The sequence below is a fragment of the Acanthaster planci genome, linkage group LG07 (genome assembly GCF_054643075.1).
Source record: "Acanthaster planci isolate LZ-2023a linkage group LG07, COTS_SCS, whole genome shotgun sequence".
Lineage (NCBI taxonomy): Eukaryota > Metazoa > Echinodermata > Asteroidea > Valvatida > Acanthasteridae > Acanthaster > Acanthaster planci.
In genome coordinates this window covers 3,383,078-3,406,980 of record NC_141783.1, presented here as the reverse complement: position 1 = coordinate 3,406,980, position 23,903 = coordinate 3,383,078, and the positions used below count along the sequence as shown (strand labels likewise).

Here is a 23,903-nt window from a genome sequence, read left to right as displayed (position 1 = left end):
ATAATTGAAGGAAGTACGATCGTACAAAATTAACGTGAAACTGAGAATGAGAATAAAGTGATTGCACCGAAGGAATGTGGAAGGAATGTAAAGTATTCCCATTGTGTTTACGGATAGTGGAACCCTAATTATATTGTTATTCTGCTAAATCTGGTTTAAGAAATGAACTGGTGTCCGTATTACAATCGAAATATAGGGGTATTTACGAGTGGGAAGGCGGTCTCTATCTGTCCAGTCGATCAGCTATTAAAAATGATCATGATCTTTTACCCAGCCCAGAAGACAATATTTGCGAACACTGAGGTGTGGTACAGCCTACCGTGAAATGAAGTATTCTCATTTAGTGGAACCCCACACACATTCAAAAATGTGCATTTGTAAATGGACATGTCCCCGTGTTAAAATTGAAACATTTATAACCTGCTGGGAATCTCTGAGCGACTGGTCCGGAAGGCATCACGTTCAGCATCAACAATTGCAATTTTAAATGTTTTTCATTCTGCAACAGGTTATTTCTGATGACCGCAATCGGTCGCAGATTTGTCAACAATATTGCCATCAGCTAATTGCTTTTTGATTCCTCTTCGCATTTGCAGAGAATTGTTTTCAAAAAGTGAAGCAAAGTCGGAGATTTCGTTCAATTTATCTGCGACCGACAGCCCAACATGCTAGCGCCCTTGCAGATATCATCCCTGTACATAAAACAGTAATTGCATATACAACTACGTGAGCGCGGGATTTCCATTCAGCTTAGCGCGCAATGTCAGAGCCGTTTTAGAAACCAAAGTTTAACACCCTCCGGCTTGTATAAATGAAGCCTGAATATTTATGGAAACAGGGTTTAGAAACTGACGGTATGTAATGGTAAGGTGCCGGTCACATGGTGTAATGGAATAGGACCTACATGTACTACTTCTAGGAACAAGTCGACTGCTCGGTGCATGAACCATATGCATCACTAAAACAACATGTAAAGTGCACAGCTAGTTGTACAATAAGTACAGTGTTGCAATGAGGAATGACTCAAATATCACACAAAGATATATATAATGTTTGCCTGGAGAAATAGGCTGCTTTCTACGATAACTGCCAGCTTTCCTATATAAATTGTGGATAAAAGTCTGTTTTATTTAATCACTGAACATGATTTTATAAATATACTGGCAAAACATTAACTAAATAAAGTTTATAAATCCCAATATTTAGTACTGCAGAGGATACCGTTCGACCAAGTCCAGCCCTTGCAAGAGAAACGGCAAGCAAGAATTTATTATGAGACACAGAATACACCTCATATTCAACCTGGCCAACCCTCCATTTAGAAAACTTTTCCCAGGCATCGTAGCTCATCGAACCCATGATGAATTAACATAAATCAATTCAATTCTGATTCAGAATCCGAATCATCAAAATCCGAATCATCAAAATCCGAATCCAAATCATCCGAAATGTAAACTGAGTAATGATACATGTATAATATACCCAGCCAGAAATGAGACCGAAGAAGACAGAACCTGTGTGTGTAGCAGTGCTACATGCTACACAGAATGTACAGTCAGGTGATATACAATAGGATATAGGCACAGGCTATCGGATGGTCCAAGAACCAGACCTTTAAGTGCACGCTAATGCTACACAATGCTAGACGACGACGCAAGAAAAGGAAGGGGCCGCGGCGTGTAGCAAAAAAGTGCTACACCGTTGACTTGTGCACAAACCCGCTGCTACACAGTGCTACATGGGAAAATGAAAAAGGGGCCAGGGCATGTAGCAAAAAAGTGCTATACCATAGACTTGTGCACAAACCCGCTGCTACACAGTGCTACATGAGGAAACGAAAAAGGAAGGGGCCGCGGCGTGTAGCAAAAAAGTGCTACACCGTTGACTTGTGCACAAACCCGCTGCTACACAGTGCTACACGGGAAAATGAAAAAGGAACGGGCCGCGGCGTGTAGCAAAAAAGTGCTATACCATAGACTTGTGCACAAACCCGCTGCTACACAGTGCTACATGAGGAAACGAAAAAGGAAGGGGCCGCGGCGTGTAGCAAAAAAGTGCTATACCATAGACTTGTGCACAAACCCGCGGCTACACAGTGCTAAATGCGAAAATGAAAAAGGAAGGGGCCAGGGCGTGTAGCAAAAAAGTGCTATACCATAGACTTGTGCACAAACCCGCTGCTACACAGTGCTACAGGGAGAAATGAAAAAGGAAGGGGCCGCGGCGTGTAGCAAAAAGTGTTACACCATGAGGTCATTACAAGAGCGCAGGGAGTTGAGTGCTGGACGCCAATCCGTGGAGACATTTTCACTTTCAGAATGACCCTGAATGATCACGGTTATTCACTTGTGAATGAACAGCCTGTGCATAGGTCTCAGGGGCCGTTGCACGATTCTTTGGGGGTACCCAGGTGCTTTTGACACGGAGGGGCTCCCAGTTGCATGGAGCAGAGTCTAAGCAAAATTCTTGAAGTCGTTTTTTTTTAATTAAGTGAGGTATCACAAATAAGTGGCTGGTCAGTGTCCACCGTAAATGATTTTCATATCAGAAATATCAATCTGAATCAATGCAAATGTGGACCCAAGTCCCTGAGGGTGGTAATAAGAAACTCCATCGATGTCCTTAGAAACCAGGTCACACCATGATCAAAGTAAACCAGTCTTATTTAGACAAACAAGTGTCATTTTGTCATTGTACCTTTGGGTACATGCAGATGTTTATTATGGGTGTAAATTTGATGAGATTGACCAGCACCCCTCATCACACCAATACTTAATTGCTTTAAAAAGTAAATCCAAAAAAAGAGCTACATTCGGAGTGTCAAGCCTTTTATCTGTAAACCTTGTATCCTTTGCCCCTAACCAATTTATATAAAACACACTTTCATATGAATGCAACCCCAATACCTTGCTTTGTCGACGTTTGCTTCTCTGTGGTGCCGTCCTCAAGCAGGTCCTGCAGAAACCCTTGAAACAAAGAACAAAGAAATTTTCATAACATGCCAGTTTTGCCCAAGTAACTTAAGATGGTCTGCAAGTCAAAAAAGGTGTGCCATATTTGCGTAAGTCACTTTGGAGTAGTGAAACCACTATTGGCCGACAATCTAAGTCTTCCCAATGAAGTCATATATATGACTTCATAAACTACCTTCCTTACTGATCAAAGCGGCATCCATTTCATGTTGGTGGCAGTGTACATCCAATGTAATGCAGTGCCCCTTCGGACTAATTAGCATCGAGTACACTACACTTTTAGGGACACAAGATTGCATGGTTCGGACCAACAACTTCATGATCCATAGAAAAGTGGCATTTAAAATACAATTTGCCATTAAATGCAACTTTCATAATTAAATCAGGTAAAAACAGACTGTTCTTTCAAAATTTCAAGACATTAATTAAGTTTGAAAAATTGCCACCCATTTTGTTCAACTTCTGCCCCCGCAATGGAAACACGTATTTGGGAGATTGCAGCATACACTGATGTAATTTACAAAACAAATCCTCTGGTGAATATGAATTACAGCCGAAGCAGTTACCTGGTGCAAACAAAGTTGTGAACTTTCACATGATAGCACATTCGGCTAAGTTCATTGACTGAAATATGCCCTCCCTGTCAATCAGTAACAGTTGTATTGAAGTCCATCACAAGTACTTTCACCAGTCCCTTCGAATGTTCAATCACAAGTTATTCATTACTGCCCTACCTCATCCCCCGTTGTCGTCTGTGATTCTGCAATATTTAAGGTCAGGGTAGAGGGGCAGTCTGCTTGATTGGTTGTGTTCTCTGGATGTTTTCTCTTCCTTGAAGCACGGTCTGTAAATATGATGGGACAGCATCATCTTGTGTAATTTTCTTAAAGTTAAATGCTGAGCATATATTCACGAATTATTCCTTCATACCAGATGCATTTCTGATTAGTAATGGGTGAGACCTCAGCCTAAATAAGTGTCCTTCAACTTGCCGACATCGTTTCTACAACTAAATCTTGTGCCCCCATTCTCATTTGAAAATGGGTATGACGTTATTTTGAGATTTCAGCCAATTGCCATTTGGAGAGAAGCCAACTAGGATACAAACTACGATATGGATTCAAACCCACCTAAACCACACAGATATTAGGGTTTCAACTCCCACTATGTCCATCCTTTGAAATGAACTGTTATCCTATGTTTCTTTGGTGTTAAAGTGTAATTAGCAACAAACCACATTAAGATGATCATCAGTCTACATTTATTTCAATGGAAATGGAAGGCTTTATTGGACATGTGCAAGTTTTCAATGCATTTTTAAGTGTTGGCGGTGTGTTGACGTTACTATCAATGTGTTGGTGTGTGTTGACGGTGTGTTGACGCTAATTAGTATGACCCGCAAAAAGAGAAAATGAAAGCATTATTCATGCCACGCTACACTGCAGCTCGAACAATTGCTGTTCAATGTAGAAGGTATTGCTTGCCTTCACAAACTGCCTGCTTTCCTTATACAGCTTGTAGCCGACTGTTGGGTTACCATAACAATCATACTGGTATGTTAGGCTGCAATGGCGACATCTTAGGGTTGATTGTCTGCCATTCTTTGAACCAGTCAAGGTAACTACAGTCACTTTGATGGTATCATGATTATGGCTCAGATCACGATTACAAGAAATGCATGATGAATATGGGGGAAGCGAACAGAAATCAAGGGCATCTTCAGGGCACGCAGGATGAGAAATGGAGGACACTAGTGGGCATGTGCTTGAACTTGTTTCGGTCAGACTTGCTGAAGACACGTCAATTGAACTTCCTGAAGACAAATTCAAAGACGCGTCGTTTGGACTTGATGAAGATAAATTCAAAGACGGGTTGATTGGACTTGCTGACGCAGAAGGTGAAGACACGTTTAACTGAAGCCTAGCCGACAACAAAAATTCACACAGGTGTACATCTTCTCCCAGAGTTTCACTAAATATGGATGCGTTAAATGAAGACGACACGTCACTGACTTCAATGGCTCGTTGAATTTGGCAAACTTCAAGAAATCCGTACTTCGAAACGACAACTCCAAACTGTTCCTTTGTGCTCAGCTGATTGAAAGAAGTTGACGTGATGTCTAACTTTCTCAACGAGATCTGATACTGTTCCACTACCTTGTCGTCTTCTTCAAGTCTACTTACAAATGCAGCTAAATCAACTTGAGAAACCTTTGTCTTTGGCATCATGAACATAAAACATACTAAACGGCGATTAAAGTGAAGAAAACTGGCAAAATGTACACTGGACAAAACTCAAACCGCACATGTTAGTCAGAGGAAAGCGTGCAAGATTAAGATAGAGAGCGTGCAATAAAGTTTTGCAGGTGTTCTGTTGTAAGGGTACGCAGATATGTAATGCTTTTGCTGCATACCAGTGAACCTCTGCTCATTAATGCGCATGCTCAGTTCTGTAGCAGTGCTACGAGGAAGACCGTGTGGATTCGGCCATCTCATTTCTGGCGGCATATGGAGCAATAGTTTTTTCAAATATATCAAATAAGCATCTCTGTATAAATGACTACACATATATTTAACAAGTAACGGTATCACATCACTCCAGATCTAGTCACGTGCAAACATTATTTAATGAAGGTGTACAGCAAAATCTTGAATAAGTGAAACTTTAAGGAATTAGAATGTATTAGCAGAGTTTTGAGTTAAGGAGAGTTGTAGTTTATTCTGGGGCTGTGACAAGTAAATTGTGTAAATAAAACTAAACAAACTACAGTTGACTTAAATAATGGGACACAGAGCGATGAAAGCACATGGTGTACAGTAGAATTTTGAATAAGCCAAACTTCAAGAAAGTTTAAAGCAGATTTGTATGGTAGTGTTCTACTGAAGGGAACGATTTCTTTCTTTGACTTTTCAGAGTTTGAGTTATCGAACTTTCACTGCACTTGTACACAATAAGCCAAACATATCTTTGTACTTGGGTAAATCTACATGTACAGGGTGTGCTTGCTTTAAAATTTATGGTCTAATCATCGATTGTATGAAAAATAATGCAACCAAATGTTCAAAGGCAGAGCAACAGCATAAGGGAAATGTGTGCACAAGAAAAAACCATTTGGCATTAAAGATAATTGCTCGAGTTGAATAAAACTACATGAGTACACTTTAAATAGTATCAATAAAACCAAAGTCACTCCAAGTTGTCTTCTGATAAATGTAGTGTACTGGCTATACCCGTGGCATGTTCTTGACCTGTTTTCGGCACTTGGCATTAATACTTTCACGAATATTGCGAAGCTGTATCAGTGTCTCCTTCGATAAAAGATGGCCCCTGCTCAAGATCAGTGGAAGACTGTTGCGAATGATGAGCTGCAAGGGTTTTGATCACCGGGGCAAGGGCTGCAAAGTTCATGTCAGCGGATTTCCTAGATGCCGCCACCTCTAGCCGGGCCAAGAGTTGCTTCTGCAGTGAAATCACTTCACGCAGCACGTCATCACGACATCACACGCCAAAGTGTGAAAAGATGATGGTACTTTCCCATTCAGTGACACTTCATCTCTGGTGACTTGTAATAATTCCTGATTGGAGTATGTAAACTCGTGCCATTTTTGTGTCCAAAAATTTGGATTATGGACGGACATAAGAACGAGACCAATCATTTAGTTTATTTGTCGGTTGACTGGTGGTGCTTTCCTCCCTTCGTATGGGACTCATCAGTTGCAATGTGGGTGATTCCGGAAGCGGCATTGTACGAACTCACATGTGATTCATGATTGAAATTTGTGGGCCAAAAATGGGCAAATGCCTGTGTAATAGTAGGGAATTAGAGCAGCCATTTTATTCAGTTTCAGTTTGTTCGGCAAGTAGGGAGAGCAGTATATTCAGTGTTTCGTCCTCTTCTTCTGGTTGTTCGTAAAAGCCCGAGTCAGTTGGGATTGGATTGGGCTTTGTTATGTTAGATGGTAGTTTGGCTCTCACTAGTCTTTCTCTGATGTTTTGGGCTTTTTTGAAAGCAATGAATGGGGGTTACAGAAAGATTTCCGAGAGTAATCCATTGATTTGAATGAGGTGCCAATGTTTGTTTAAAGCTCGATGAAGATCACGGTGGGTAATGGCTGGGTTGTAGGTGGTAACGAAGACTTATTTGTTTTGGTTTTTGTTGTTTGTTGCATCCTTCGTATTGTTTATTAGCCTTGATCGTTCGGCATGTGAGACTTTGGAAGTAGTTGCTTCGATTTCTGTTGGGGTGTATCCTCTGTTGAGTATGTTTTCCGAAAAAGATTTGACCTGGAGTTTGAAGTCCTCCTCGTTGGTTGTGTTCCTGGCGTAATAGAGGGTTTAGCCATATATGAATGCCCAGAACGTGTGAGGTAGATGGGAGGAGGTGTTATGGAGATATTGGAGTGTTTCCATGGGTTTCATAGATCTTTGTGTCTAGAATGCCCGTTTCATGGAAGCGTTTTCCTTTGAAAATAGTGAGGTCGGGGTAGTTTATTGTTTCGGAGGCCTCGTATGTGAACTTGAGATTTGCGTGAAGTTCGTTCATGTGAGCAACAAATTCTTGGCATTGGTTGACATTTCCGCTGTAGATGACTAGTATGTCATCTCTGTATTGCCACCATGTGAAGATGTTGTGTGCTCTATGGAGTATTTCGTTCTCAAATTTATGGAGGGTAATATCACAAATTTCTGGGCTGGCTGTGGAGTCCATGGCACATCCAATTTTCTGGAGAAAGAATTTGTTTCCGAAGCGGAAGCAGTTGCGGCCGAGGATGAGTGCCACAAGTGATTGGACGTAGGTCGAGTTGGGTTTTGTGATAGTGTAGTTGTAGTTGGATTTGTTCAAAGCAAATACACATTGGATTGCTTCTGCTTGGCGGACATTTGTGTACATTGAAACAGCATCAATGCTTGTGGAAAGGTTGTTCTCCCGGTGGTGGAGTTTTATGTCTTTTGGGGAGGAAGTACACGGTTGGACTTTGGCATTTCTCTGGAAGTGGATTTGAATATCTCAGAGTGACATTGTCGATTTGGTTGTTGTTTCTCATTTCAATGAGCTTGTTGTGAACCAGGGTTGTGGTTTGCGGGGTTATGTCAGTGTAATGGTGGGACTCAAGATGGTGGAAACCCATGTTAGGGTAGTCCTGAATATCCATAATGCAGAAACCTGTGCCCTTGTCATAGGGTTTAAGTACAATGTCCGGGTTGTTTTTAAGCCTTCTAAGAGTGGCTAGTTCAGATTTGGAAATTTTTTTTGCCGATATCGTAGTCTGATGTGGGCAAGTTGGAATTTAGTGGCTTCCAAGTATTGTTCTAGTGTTGCACTCGGTGTGGATTTTGGATGCCAAGTTGATTGAAGTTTGAAAGGATGGTTGTTGGATTGTTTGTCGTGCATTAGAAATGCAATTCTGAGTCTTCAGTTTGAAGGCGGTTATGTCTTTTATAAGCGTGGTGTGGTTTGATTTAGCGGGAGTGGGAACGAAGTTGAGACCTTTTCCTAAAGCAATCTTTTTAGTGTTTATGAGTGTCGCTTTGGATAGTTTGATAATGAACATTTCAAATTGTTCCGCTAATCGATTCATCCGGTTGGATTCGGTGATTTGGGCTTTGTTTCGGCAGGTTGTGGAGAAACAGTTCATTTTGAGTTGACTGAGTGTTCTCTTCTTTTCTTTGTTTAATTTTCTTTTGGCCATTGCTTTGGTTGTTAATTGGTTAAATTAAGGAGGCTCCATCACAGTATATGGTTGTATTCCTCAGTTCACTACGTGTGAAGTGAAAGTATAGGGAATACTTGGGGGTTTAGATTTTATTCCTTTATTCAGATGGTGGTTGTATGTGATAGCATTGGCTGGAAATATTCTCTTTAATGGAGGTGGTGGTCTTGAAAAAGACCGGTTGTTTAGGAGAGACTTTTCTATAGTTTTGGTGTTTCCTCTTCACTCCTCGTGGTTGGGTTTTTTGCAGAGTGAAGTACTCGAACAAGTTGCGGGCTGTGGTGCGATCTTGGCTGTGGAGTTCTGCACCGATGGTTTAGAGGGCCTTGCGTCTCGCAGAAGTGAGTTGTTCCTCCGTCCTAACCAGCTGATGCTGGTATTCTTCAACGGTGAACTTGGTGAAAAGTAGCGCCGTGCGGTTCAGCAGTTTCTTCCAGAAGAAAGAGCTCTGGAACTTGAGTGGTGTGGCCGAGGTGGACGCACCCTGATGTCAATGTAGCTTGGTGGTATTTGAGTCTCAATGACCTTTGACAGAGATAGTGTTTGTCGGGTTATGTGAGTTTTAGCAGAAGTAAGTCTGTTGACTTTTTCTGCCAAGCTCCTAACCCGTTGAAATTGTGTGTCAGTTAGGCGGTGTGATTGTAGGACCCGTTCTTTGCTGGTTGATGGTGCCGGATCAGGGGACTGTATGTCCAGTGACAGGAGAAGTGAATCGTCGTCACTGGAGGTATCTTGGGCCTGTTGTTGTCCGCAGGGGATGTCCAAGTCAGAGCTGGGCGATGCTAATGGTTGAGCATGGCAGCTGGCCTTGATCTTGTTCTTGCCCGAAGACTTGTTAAGTTTAGACATGTTGTCTGAATGGCTGTGAAATGGCCAGATAGGTGTTTATAAAACTGTTGTTTGTGTAGCGTGGCAGAGGGTGCACTGAAGTGTGGCAAAAGAACTGTGCATTGTGATTGGTCAGTGCGTTGTCCAATGGGTGCGCTGATGCGCTAGTAGGAGGAATCCCAGTGTTTTCAGTTGGTGTGTGTGTTTCTTTTTGGGTAAAAAAATGCTTTTGGGGGGGTGGGTTTGGGTAAGATATGACTGGAAGTTGTGGATAAGGGAAACCTGTTGTTTTAGTTTGGTTTGTGGGTTTTAGCGAAAATCGTGTCTAAATCCTAGGTGATTTGGGGATTGTGGTTACATTTCGCTGAAATTTTGGTGTTTCCCAGATTGTGTTAGTTTGTTTGTAAGCCGTAAGGCCCTTGTGGGTTAGCCCATTGCCAGTTTTAGGAATGTATACCCAAAGTGTGTTTGTTGGCGTGGGCGATTATGTTTTCCGATTGCGGAAATGGGGTGGGATTCCGAATAATGTGTGTTACGAGTGTGTCAGTCTATGTGGCCGAGATTGGTGGTGCAAGTCTGTGGTCATACTCGGTGTACGGTTAACAGAGAGGGAGGCAGCGTGAAGATACCTTGCTTGCTAAACAAGATGGTATTCTCGGGCAGTTTGTGTAACCATCGACCGACAATACCCCCTAAAAGGGCAAGGAGTATGTCATAGGAGTGTGAAAAGATGATGGTACATTCCCATTCAGAGACACAATTTCCATGTTAATTCTACATTAGGTGTTGGTAAACCGTCATGCAAACTGTGACAAACAAAACTTTAATGAATACCGGCCGCCACCACTCCATTCGGACAAATACGTTCAACTGACATTACTCTAGCTCATCAATTGTTTATTTTCAGGGGTGCATGTACATGTATAACCAAACAATTCCAATGAGATAAAAAAGTTTCTACATTTTTGTATAATTACTTAACACACTTGGCCCACTTTCAAATGTTATTGCATATTTCATGGACATGCTTCAGTTGCTGTAAGCAATTCTGTATTTCATTTCCCATTGTTCATTTTCAGGGCAATAACCAAACAATTTCAATGAGATAGGTATGTGTACTTTAGCCATGCTGATGTCATTCATAATTGAACACTTTTACTAGACGGTTCTTGGTAATTTACAAATTATGTGCCTATAAGTTGTTCCTTACATCAACCATGGAGGTAGGAAAAGAAGGAGTTAGCGCGAGCGAAGATCAGAGGGGCTATGTCTCATGCCGCGATAAGATCATGACCGCAAAGTAAACAACGGTCCGGGCTGCCAAAAACCACAAGCACGTTGCATGCTGGGATATTAGTAGGCATTGCGCACGCGCACGGGCTCCCAACGCAAATGAAAAAATGGCGGTCTACAGGGCTGATGACTTTTATAACGGGTCTGATTTGAGCGATTTATAGGAGAGTGAGGAGGAGATTTTTGACTTTCCCGACGATGAATGTGAAGAAGAGATGCCAAGATACTGTGTGTGTGGACTTCCGGCAACTACAGACATGATAGCCTGTGATAAGGCCGGATGCAGTATCGAATGGTTTCATTTCGATTGCGTGGGGCTGTCCGACGACAACATTCCAAAGGGATCCTGGTTTTGTTGCTTCTGTCGCAAAGCCGACAGTACTACCAGGCTCACTGATGGTAAGTGCTCCCTTTCCTTTCCTTGAGTTGGAACAACATACTTTTCAGCCTTGACATGTCTGGTTACTACCCTCTAAAATAGAAAAGGGTGACAAAACTTGCACATGCACATGACAATGCAATGCATCGATGATGATCGATCCTGCATGTCCTGATCCTGTACTGCCTGTTGTCAATTTGCATTAGCATGATTAGGGCCTAGGCCTAGGCAGTGCTAGGCATAATTTGAAAAAAAAAATTATGAAATGTTCAGATGGATGGTTTGGCCGGCCATGACTTGCCATCATTTTCAACATGCTACATTTTTCCTCTTAACTCTGTAGGCCTATTCTTTTTTTTTTTTTTTGCTTCATATTCATTTCTACCAGTAGATTCGTCAGACATTGCCTCCCATGAAAATGAAGAGCCTTGCAGCTGATTCCTCTGGGAACATCTCTTTCATCTGGTTGTTGTTGAAAGTTACAGTTTCTATCAATGCACTGTTCATGCCAGGTTCAACTTTCATCCCTTCAGCCTGAATCATATCTTCAATTTTGTTCTGCATCTGACACAGCTTTCGCTTGAGCTCCTTTCTCTCCTTCTGCAGCGTGCAGGTTTTCTGCTTGAGCATGGAATATGTCATAGATGACAATGGCCGCTTCGATGTCGAGTTTACAGGCAACGCCGACTTAGAACGCAACCGATGCAGGACACCTGCCAAGTCACTTCTATGAATGCGGCATACTGAACAGCGATTTCCTCCTTCAACAAGAAGACGGCAACTTTTATGACGTATTGTGTCACCCACAACATACACTGGACATTCTCCATCAGGCCCTCTTTTCAGCTCCAAGATTTCACGGAAATCACTATTTCCTTCACACACTTGTTTTGATGCCAGTGCCTCACACACCTTTAAACAATCATCAAGAGACAACTGTGTTGGTAATTCAAGGGACAGCCTGTCATGTTGGACCTCAATGCCAGCTATTACTAACTTCCATGTGAAGGTGGTAAAGACTGTGAAATAACACACGGGAATGCATCTTGGACCCATCTTCATGATCTGAAGAAGCCCGTCACCGATCCATGTCAACAATCCACAGCTTTCAGCTTTCTCCTTGTACACTTGCAGTGAAGACATGGGGTCATCATCACACACTGATTTCTGGGAGCAGGAATCACAGGAATCACAGGAATCACTTGTAAAAGTAGCCAGATTGATGTTGCAGGTTTTGGATTTCATGTTTCTCCTGCCATATTTCTCCCACCACTACTTGAGCTTCATCTGGCACAGCTTACAGATGAAAGGTGGATGTTTGTCAGGCTGGTCTTCTTCAACCCTAACATCGAATGCTGCACTTATCAGCTTGGATACTTTTTCTTTCGAAACCGGACATCTTCCTTCAGTGATTGCTCGGTCATGACCACATAATCTGCAGAGATTTCTCAGACAATGTACGTGTGGTGCCATTCTTGACGAATGTGCATGGAGTCACTGATGACTGAAAGATAAATTAAAATGTGTACAATTAATTTACAAAAAAATTTAACATTGGGCCATTCCAACCTCCACGATATAAGGGCCTGTAGCATGTATGGGCTCCCTACTATAGGAGGCCTATGTACATGATTTACATGTTGATCATTCGGTGCTAATTTGGAAAACAAAAATTAGGCTACGAATGATCATGACCATTCATTTTATTCTCATATATGATTCAATGAAATGATGACTGACACTACATATTATAAAAAAAAATTACGCTTGTGTATAGCCTAATCTCACTAGGCTAGGCCTTTTTCTGTCATGTCTTTTGTGATTTACATGTACCATGGCTATTTAGTCAGTAGCCTATTTTCAGTTTTACGATCACATGTAATTCCTTATCCACATTGACATTAGGAAAAATGTTGAAATTAAATGTACATAAAAATGATGAGGAATTCAACAGGCCAGTGTTAAAAATAAAATATAAAAAATATTTCAATGACTGATCATGTCTCATAAACGTAATAACGCTGAATCAATGCCAATTCCTTCGCTTCGGTGTGATTATAGGGGAATAAAAACCCCAGTTCTATATTAAATTCAATCAGAAGTGCGTCATGTTTTCGTTTTAGGCATCGCAATTATCATTATTTTTGGAAGTGCTAAGCATCACTAAGTTACAATTCTTATTCAACACGGAAGCGCCACGCTTCAGAAGCATTTTCCGTTAATTTCATTCACAGGGCATGGCAGGATCCTTCTGAAAACAGCCAAAATTTCTCCATATAAATCTACAAAACTCAGTTTTTTTGAAATCTGAAAAATTACCTCTCAAAGCCAAAAAATTGGCCGATTATCTCCGTTCAAAAACTGCAGTAGGGTAGAATTTCGTTGCGCATTCGAAAAAGAACATGGCGATAGCGTCCCCACGCCAGAAATCTACTGCGCATGTCCTGAAGATATATTCGACTCTTTGATGGCAGGAATATCAACTCCAGTAAAGCTTATTTGCAAGTGCAACGGCCAGAGCAAGTGGCATGAAACATAGCGCACAAGGGGATTAGCGGTGGTCGTAAAACTAGTCAGCCACAACGGAAAACCCGTAGCTTTCTGCAGCGACCGCGGAAGGTGCTAATTGGGAGAACCCGTGCCAACTCCTTCTTTTCCTACCTCCATGCATCAACAGTTTCTGAAAGGGCAAAGAAAGACAAAGACTTTAAATTAACATTATTCTTCTTATTTTTGTACAGCTAAACAGTACTCCTTTTATCTGTGAAGGCCAGTATTTCATTCACATAGATTTATATACTTTAGCTACATCACGGATGAAATACAAGGAAATGTTGCTGTCCTTCTGTTTGCACTGGCACAGAAATGAGGTAAGATAGCTGGAATAGTGATGCTTCTGCTGACTATAGGTTGGTAGGCCCGACTTCATTTTCCTCCAGTGTCCCTCTATGTTATTGGTGTGGCCACTTTCACTGTTCACAAATTCCTTAGAGTGATTCCTTGTCTTGTAGAGATATTTCTGGAGGTTGGAGTAGGCTTTCCACCAGTCCGATACAATTGTTGTGCCCGGAGCTTTGAATTAGAGGACAGAGGGTGCCTTCATCATGTTGTTCCACTGTAACAATAAAGCACTCCCTTGTATCTTCCTCAGTGCCATCAAACACCCATTGTCCCTCAATAAGGTGTCCCCGTTAATATTTATGTTTCCCTGTTTTACTTTCGTCAATCTGGACTTGCTTCACCTCTCCTCCGATCTTTTTCTTGCCCATCTGCAACAGCATGACTTCACATGTGTCCGTGCAGGACATGTTCCAGTCCACACCTGTGTGTTGACCCAACTGGAGCTGCTTACGAATTTGTTCTTGTTTAAATCTCAACACCACCAGTAGGTATACTTCAGAGTTTCTTCTAGTGATCAGTTGCTCTGCGAGAACTAACTGTTGGTTCAGATTGATTTCTCACACTGGTGTCTTTTCTGACCAATTCGTCATTCCCATTTCACACGATCTGCTCTGTTGTTGGCCTCAAGGATTGACATTGATTGCAAGCATGTTGGACATGCCATTTCCTTGGCAATCAGTCCCTGGCTTTAACACCATTAGATGATAGCATCTTGGCTCCAAAGTACTTTCTGACACAATCTATCGTAGGTCAAAAAGGCTGCAGAACCACAGTCATCCTTCCTTTGATAAGAGGTGGACGCATCCACAACTCTTGAGTGGATTTTGTACAGGTACTGTTTGGGGAACATCATGCTGCACTTCAATGTTGCATTTTCTATCGAATCTACTCATCACTCCACTTGTAACTTTGGTCACAAACTCATGAATTGCAACAATATAGTCTTTCCACAGTGTTGTTTCGTTTTATGTTTATGCTTCATATGAACTTACATCTGCACAAGATACTCACTGGACTTTAATCGACTAAAAGTACCAAATCCAGGCATGGATTGCTTGAACACCTCTTAGCAAGCAGGGATTGCTTGCACACCTCTTGACAGGCAGGGATTACCTGCACACCTCTTGGTAGGCAGGGATTGCTTGCATACCTCTTGACGGGCAGAGATTGCTTGCACACCTCTTGGCAGGCAGGGATTACCTACACACCTCTTGGCAGGCAGGGATTGCTTGCACACCTCTTTACAGGCAGAGATTCCTTGCACACCTCTTGACAGGCAGAGATTGCTTGCACTGCACACCTCTTGGCAGGCAGGGATTACCTGCACACCTCTTGGCAAGCATGGATTGCTTGCACTGCACACCTCTTGGCAGGCAGGGATTACCTGCACACCTCTTGGCAGGCAGGGATTGCTTGCACACCTCTTGGCAGGCAGGGATTGCCTGCACACCTCTTAGCGTGCATTGGAGTGTGCATTAAATCGCCAAAACCACTAGATTTTGTTGTGCTGGGTCGATAGCCTCTGACCAACCCCTCCACAAACTGAACAGCAGGTAGATCACAAGACAGTTCCTGGTAAGCCAGCTGATGCTGACCATAACCCACAGAATTCTCTCAGGTGCCCCCACAAAGATATTGTGACAGTGTTTTATCAATTTACTGACCCATTGAATCTTACCACAGCCAGTGGGTCTCACTATGCAAAATGTTGTGGAATGTTGGAAGTTGAAACCCATGAGAAAAAATGATTCACTGCCCAAAATGCGACAGGAATTTATACCTTATAAAATGATGACATCATAACACAAAACCTATATATATATATTAAACTGGCATTCTTTACAGCGTCAAGTACAGGCACTTCAGAAATCAGATTCTGAAACACATTGCTGTCCAAGATATTGGACATTACAGTTCCAAAAATAGATGATAAAATAGCCAACAGCAATAACAAGTATAATTAACACTACAATTTGAATAAACACAGGAGAACATTTAGAGCCGAGATAACTCTGAGAAGGTGTGGTTGCCATGGCATTTTTTGATCTAATGTGAACAGTGCAAGCCAACCTGGCCTATTATGCCGTCTGGTAACTCATAGGGCAAAGTGTCGAAATCGTCCACCATTACCCTCTTGTTATAGCAGGTCCTGTAATCTGTGAACAGTGACTTTGTAGGAATCATTCTCGTTTTAAGATCCCTGGTTATATGGTGCGGATTCTCGATGGTGAGGCGTTTGTACTGGCATCTTTTACCATTTTAACTACCGTGTCAAAATTGATCTTCTGACTATTTCTGAAATTAAGCATGAAGCCTCGAACTCTACAGACCATTTTCCCGGTGTCCAACTTGTTGGTCTAATTCTTTGGTCCACCCAAACAAAATTGTCAATCTAATTACCTTTTTTGGGACTGACTTTGTCTGATAAAGTCACCCAATTATTAAAAACCACTTTGTAATTAGGGTTGGGTCCAGAGGCCATGAGGCAGAACGCGTTGCTGCTGCGAATGAGCTTCAGTTTCACGTCCACGCCGTTCAGCATGTGTCTGTCCTGAAAGAAAATATCACTGTGAATGGGGCCGATCAGGTCCACCACTTTGCTGTTTTTGGTGTACTCATGTCTCCTTTTCAGGCCCTGATCGACGGCATCATCGTCCCCTGCGGGGTCGGCATTGTCCATCTTGCCGGCGGTGTCCTTGTAAAACAATGCAGAAGTAAGTTGGGATATCATGGCATCAGTACCGTAGGTGAGGATGGTCTCCAGCAAGGCGCGGTAGGGGTAAGTAGGTGTGGAGGGTGAGATGAGGCGTTCGTTCAAACTGACGTCAATCTGGCTGAATAGGGACTGTAAGAATAAATTGACGGGGCCCACGTGATCATTCTCTGTTAAATTGGAACCGTCCGCCTTGGTTATTTTGGCTTTGACGTAAAGCTGACTTTGGTTGAAATCCATGTATTCATCTCCTGATCCCGGCACGAAAAACTCGATGGGTCCTCCATCGGAGATGGTAGAAATGGGGTGGAATTCTTCCCACTGTCCCTTGACGATACTGGTCTGAGTGGGTGGTACAGAAAATAAGTCCAGTTCGGATTTGGTGCACTCGCACGAATTATCGTGTAGGAGCGACATGATGAGAATCGGGGAAGCTAAAAGGTGTGCAGAGCTTAGTCGAAGATGTCGTGAGATCTTCTCGCTCTCTTGCGGGACGAGGTACTGGCGTGTCTGCCGTTTGCTTTCCTTTTTATACCGCGCCGCAGGGCTCCCGTAACTCTAGTCTCCACACTGCGAAGGGCCGTGTTTGCCAGGTTGCGCCCGGCGTGGCGGAGTCGGTTTTTAGCTGACGTCTTAATATTTTTGCCTTCTAGCGCATCTTGCGCGATGCCTACACCCGTACGGATCGCTTCCCGACCCAGAGTTTTAGCTCCCTGTTTGAGCAGGGGCATGGCAGAGCGGAACAGTCCACCCAGAATTCCTCCAAGTCCATAGCCTCTCTGATTTCTCGGGCCAGTGAACACGGGGTGACCGCACCCCACTTGGCTGATGTAATAATCTTCGTAATGCTTGCTACTGCTGGGTAGATAACTGCTCCTCATGGTGTTCAGTTGAAGTAAGACGAGCGCTTCCTTCTAAAGTGAAGTTTCACGATGACTCTCCCGCTCACAAATGGAATGGGCTGTCCTGTACTATCCCTTATATCTATTTCAATCATGTGAACCAACTTGTGTTTCAGGGGCATGTAGTGGGGACTGTCGTAGATTTTGGTCACAGTTTCACCGTACTGACCGTCCACATTTACAATGCGCAGTAAGGGCGCCCGGGTGTCTCCCACGGTGTGGTACTCGACAATATTAGTGTAAATAAAAAGTGAGTAGAATGGCTGCATATCCACCACTCTGGTGCTCTTCGCGGTCCCGACTACGACCGCACCGTCATCAAAGCCGAGCAGGTTTGCCAGACGACCCAGTAGTTTAATTGCCACTCTGTTGTTTGTCTTGATGATGACTTTTTGAATAAACTTATTGTACTTGAATCGGACGAGCCCGCCGTGCTCGATGGGAGGTTCGAAATTCCTCAACAATTCTTCAGATGTCAGGTAATATCCCTCTGGTATGTGGTGAAAGTGAAATCTGGAGTCTTCCGATCCGGCCGAACAAGCCAAAAGATTCCCTTCAATCACGTTCAACCAGCGATGCGGATAGGTCACTTCGGCCAAGGCCACTTCCCAGTCTCCTTCGAAAGAAAGGGGTGTAGGTAAATTCACGTAAAAATGGCTAAGCGTGTTGTTGGGATGTGTGTCCATGGAACTGTTACTAGGGAGCGTGACGTAGAATGAGTCCGCCATGGTGAAGGTTGGCTCGGTACTGTGAGAACCACCACTGACATCTGCAAGTTTTTATAACCTGCGCAGACTCGTCACCCAGCTGTTAAATTTGTTGGGGTAGCCGACCCACTTGACAAAATACTCTGTTTTCCCCCCTTTTTTCCGCTTGCATAACACTTTCTCCACCTGATACAGATCGTCCGATTTCACGACCCGTTGGAGCTCCTGTTCGTAGAAGGTCCCTTCCAATTCTTCCCCATCATAATCCTTCAACTTGTACACGGGTGGGCGCCGTGGGATTTGCGCGCTGATCGTAAACAGTTCGGTGGTCCAGCTTGGGAGATATCCTTTTCTGAACGGTCTGGTCACCATACTGATGCGCACCGTGTCTCCCACAGCAAATTTGAAAATGGTTGATTGTACTGAAGGATTGTTGTACAAATTTGTCCATACAGTTTCGGCGTTTTGAATATTTACCGAAGCCGGAGCGGCCTTGATACTTCTGTGATACGCGTTATTGTACGCAGACATCAATTTTGGTAAAACCTTGATGTACACCCGACTGTTGGTGGCCGTGAAATACTTGTACATTTTTGTCTTGAGCGTCCTGTTGAATCGCTCCACCACACTGGCTTTTGTTTCGTTCTGCGTGGTGAAAAATTTGATGTTTCTTTTCTTGAGAAAGGACTGAAATTGTCGGTTGAGAAACTCAGTTCCTTTGTCGGTCTGCAGCATTTGGGGTTTCCGCCCACTTTTTAAGATTGTCTTGAAACCCGCAATTAGGGCACTGCCGGTCTTAGTTTTGAGCGGGACGACCCAGGCATATTTTGACAAGATGTCGATACACGTCAGGAGATAGTTGTAATTTGCATTAAATCGACTGAGCGACCTCATATCTACCAGATCTGCCTGCCATTGGTGGTCGATACCACCCACCACAACCCTGTTCCGCTGAAACTGTCTACGAATGGGTTTGTGTAGCGTATACGTGGGTTGTTCACTCAGCCAGGTTTTAATTTGTTTCCGGTCGGTGTCCACGTTGTCTCTTCGAGCAGCACGGTAAACAGCCTCCACACCACCAAAACCGGCTGGATTTTGGGGATCGTAATACACTCGTTTCAGAAACGTCTCGTTCCGTGCCATCCTGGAAATCTGAGTTCTGGATTATGACTTTACTACGACAGCAGAGACACACGCAGCGCATTTTTTGAGCCAGTTGATGGAAACCGCAGCCCGGTTTCGGCCGACAGCACTCCATGGTGGGCCAGTGTTAAATGACGGTACTGGTGCTGATGATCAGATTAATAAGGAGTCCATTTAGGCTTTAAGCGCGCCGATGTTCTCGTACCGGCTGCTGTTTTTCCTCTCCTCTTTCTGGGTTTGGGAGTTGACTTGAGGTGTGGCGCTTCGGCAAACAAACGAGAAAGGTGGAAAGACTCCTCTTCTTCCGGTTCTTCTCTCAGGTGCACCTTGACCTTAGAAGAATCATCAAAACTACCTTTTCCCTCCAATTTTGGCGGCTCGTCTCCTGCCGGCGCCTTCGGCTCCAGCCTGGTGGGTTGATCATTGTCCTTCTTGGTCTCCAAAGTCATGGTCAGTGGTGCCATTCTTTGTTTGTTTAGGTTGATGTAGCGTTGCAGTGTCTGGTGATAAAGCTTAATTTTATCTTCGTCTGAAATATTTTGCCGCTCTAAGAGATCCCTCATCTCAGCATCCAAGCTATGCACCACGCGTGTCGTTGGCGTTTGTTCCAATCGTCTCGCTGACTGTAATTTTGCCAGCGTTTCTTGAGGCACGAGAATCATTTTCTTGGTGTGCTCCATGTTTATTTAAAAAGTAATCCGCCGAGGGCACTCAGTACTGGAGTGAGTAAAGCTCCGAGGAAACCTCCCTTTTGACGTAAAAGTTTCTTTTTCTTTAGAGCAGGAGTTTTTTTGTTGCTGAGCGCACGCAAGTGACGTTTGTATTTCAAGTAATTTCTTCTTTTCCGATGGTTTCAGAGGTACGTTACCATTAAGGATGTTGAGGGCGCACTCACATAAACAGGCTATCAGTTCTTTGTTGGCTCCTTGGATCACTCCCTGTCTCTGCTTGTCGCTCCCCCTGGCCAGCACGTGGAGGTAGGGAGCGTTGTGCTGCAGTCGCCTCGTCATCTTCAAATGATTGATGTCCATTGCAAACCCTATCATTTATACCTTGGCGACGTAAACAACCGGGTATTCGCCGGGAAAAATGTTGGTTCTGAGTCTCAGGTTTTCTGGAGTGTCCGGTTTTAAATCGACGAAAAGATAACCATAGGGTGCGGCAGTTGCATCTCGATAAGCCTCCATCATGTATTTGGGTTTACTCGGGTACATCTGTCTCGCTAAATGTGTAATCTGCGATGCATCTCTTGGATTCTTAAAAAGGACCATGTAATGAGCGTTTAAACTTATAGTTCGCATTTCTTTTCCCTTGTAAAATAAATTTTGTAAAATGAGAATAACCGACAGGTTTCTGTGATGGCTTCCCTTGGTAAAAAGCTCGGTGACCTTTGCGTTGTTGCCGCTTTCTGACATGAGATCATCGATTACAACCAAGTTTCTTTGACTTCGGTCCAGGGAATGAAGTAGATCATCGGGAAAGCCCTCCACAAATCGAATTTGAGGCACCAGACTAGCCAGATGGTCATAAGCATCTTGATATTCCCCGTAACACCAGATAATATTGTCAAGAGCCGGTTCGATGAGTGTATTTCCATCAGCAAGTATGAGTCGTTTCACAAACTGGGTTTTCCCGCTCCCCGTAGGACCAGCGATGACGGAAGTAAAGGGATGTTTAAGTCTCGCGTCCATCTGAGCAAATGAACCCTTTTAAAGTAATGCGGTAGATTTTAAAGGTATCCAATCTTCATTTCCCCCCCCCTTTTTTTTAATTTTTTTTAATTTTTTTTTAAATTTTTTATTACCGCCCCTGTCCCAATGTTGCTTCTATTTTTTTTTTTATTTTTTTTTTTATACATTTTATTTTTATTTTTTTTAATTTATTTTGATTTAACCTTATTCTATTTTATAATTATTGTTATTATTGTTGTTTCCTAAAGTTTCAAACTACTTAAAGAAAGAAATTTTCTTTTCTTCTTGTTTCGATCATATTTTATTCTTGAAAAAGACTGTCTTTCTTTACGCTGAGGAAAATCAAATCAAATTAAGACTTAAACAGAAACAAGGAGAACTTAGATATTGCAAATTAAAATTCAAACAGAAACAACAAGAATTACAAAAAGGCAAAATTCAACGCAAATAAGCACCTTTGGAAATTTGTTTTGAAACGACAAGAATTTAGAAAATTACAAATTTAACGCAAATAAGCACCTTTGGAAATTTGTCTTGAATCGACAAGAATTTAGAAATGATGGCAAACATCCAACTTTGGAAACTGTAAATCGAGGGAAACATCCACCTGATATTATAGCGTTCAAGGTTATTTCAATGATTGTATACTTGCGGAGTTTCCATTGCACTTGCGTATTTTTACAGTTTTGCGTGTGTTTTCATTTGTTTTGTTGGTTTCATTTTGGTTGTGGCCCTTTTAGAGTTCCAATGTCCTAGAGGTCCAAGTATGTTGTTGTTACTCCATCCGGTGCCACCTTCCTCTTGGGATAGAGGTAAGTGAACGCAGTCTTCACCTGCTGGTAGGTGTGCATGCCGTCCTCCCGCATCCGGAAGCCGCGGTTGACCCCTTCCCCGGCTTGCTGTGTCTGAAGCGTATCCAAGTATCGCCGCTTGCTGATGTTGTTGGTCCTTTTGTTGATCCCCTTGCAGCTTGCCTTATCTTGGTCACCGAAGCAGTAATACGTTTTGCTGCAAAGGGCGACGATGCCGTCCCCCTCCCATTCGACTTTGAAGAGGCCAGGTGTGCGCTTGTCGAAGGCACGATGGGTAGGGGTGTCGTTGCGGGGAAACCAGGATGACTTCTCACGCTGAAACTGGTCCCGCAGATGTGGCTTGATGATGTCCTCCAATCTCTGCGCCGAAATGGCCATGTACGCAGAATCAGTGTCCATTTCGCAGAGCTGAAAATCTGCGGGATCAATGAACTTCAGGAGAAAGTCAAAGTAAAATTGGAGCATACGCAGTTTGGCATATTGGTAGACGAAGAAACCAAATGCAACGGGAGACCCAGGCGGATGGCTTTTTTGTTGAGCTCCACCTCATATAGTTTCTCGTCCAGTGTATGGAGGGCACGGAAATTGGGCAGGTTGATGAGACGAGATGCTGCTTCATCGCTGTGTGCAACTTGAACTTGCAGGTGTTTCTCCTGGTTGGTCACCGTCTTGCCATAGGCGGAATTCCCCAGGAGCTTCATGGTGTCTGCGATGATTCCTTTAGACGGGTCGACGTCACCGTCCCTCCTGGCGTTGCTGACCGCCTCCCCGAAGGGTTGAAAACACGCTGCCTGCCCATACTGAATGAACTGGTAGATATGTGTAACGTGAAGACCATGCTGTATGTACCACCGTAACAGCGGAGAGGCTAGTAGAATACGGCGACCAAACATACTACCGATGAGGCTGCGGCGAGGTGACTTCATCAGACTTTCCCTCTCTGCATACTCCCGCATATGGTCCCCAATGTCCTCGCGGCTAATCTCGACGTTCTTGAAGATGGGCGGCATTTCTGCAAACGTCTCGCGAAGTTGGGCGGGTACATCGATATCGCACTCCACCAGGCCGAAGAGCTCTTCGTTGACGACTGCATCCAGGATGCCACGCTGGTTGAGTGTCTTATGCTGGTGAGGCAGTCTTCTGGAACGGACAAAGTCAGCGGCGTTGGCATCTTCCTGTTGCAAGCGAGTCCATTCACATTCCCACATCTCGACCAGACTATGACCCTGGGCCCGGATGTAGGTGGATATCTCCTCAGTCTGTCGCCTCAGTTCAGCACGCGGCAGGTTCTTCACAGGGTTGAATTCTTGGGGATTCAGATGACAGCGATGCCCGTGCCAGAAACAGCCATGGAACTGGTAAACGGTATTGTTCTCTTTACAGAAGCCGTCTACTGGAATTGCCCTCGACCCCACTCGCTTTTCACCGCGGTTGAGTTGATGGCGAATGAAGAGACCATCAGTGTGTGCCACCCACTCCAACCATTCTGATGCCTTGGCTCCCCACTTGTGGCTCGGCACTGGCTTGAAGTTGTCTTCTTCTCGTCGCCTGATAAAAGTCCCGACCGGCATTGGTTGCATCAAGGACCACAGATACAAGGCGTTTGCATCAAACCCGACAATATTGGCACACTGCTGCGGTCCTCCTCGAATCTGTGTCTTCCCCCTCTCATGGTAGCGGTGGAACACTATGGACGGGCCCCCGACAATGTTCTTTTTCAGCAGGTAATACAAGTCCTTGTTGGGCTCGTCGATGAGGGAAAAGGATATGTTATCTGCGAGTGTCAAAAACAGATACTGCAAAGAGAGGCCGGGTACAGATATGGCTGTCTTGAACATGTCCCAAAACATC

At 43.6% G+C, this 23,903-nt stretch overlaps 1 protein-coding gene and 2 pseudogenes across 2 annotated transcripts in view; 1 reads left to right on the top strand and 2 right to left on the bottom strand.

The window, feature by feature from the left end:
• The first annotated feature begins 9,776 nt into the window (after positions 1 to 9,776).
• Positions 9,777 to 23,903, top strand: part of LOC110990245 (uncharacterized) — a 52,147-nt gene continuing 38,020 nt past the window's right edge. Inside the window, exon 1 of one of the 2 annotated variants that reach the window (XM_087138795.1) lies at positions 9,777 to 11,203. In XM_087138795.1, coding sequence (XP_086994921.1) covers positions 11,201 to 11,203 — 3 coding nt within the window. In that variant the 5' untranslated portion in view covers positions 9,777 to 11,200. The remainder of the gene's footprint in view (positions 11,204 to 23,903) is intronic. The other variant, XM_087138792.1, reaches the window with a different exon arrangement.
• LOC147798543 (uncharacterized) lies at positions 13,723 to 14,977 on the bottom strand (annotated as a pseudogene).
• LOC147798542 (uncharacterized) lies at positions 21,682 to 23,890 on the bottom strand (annotated as a pseudogene).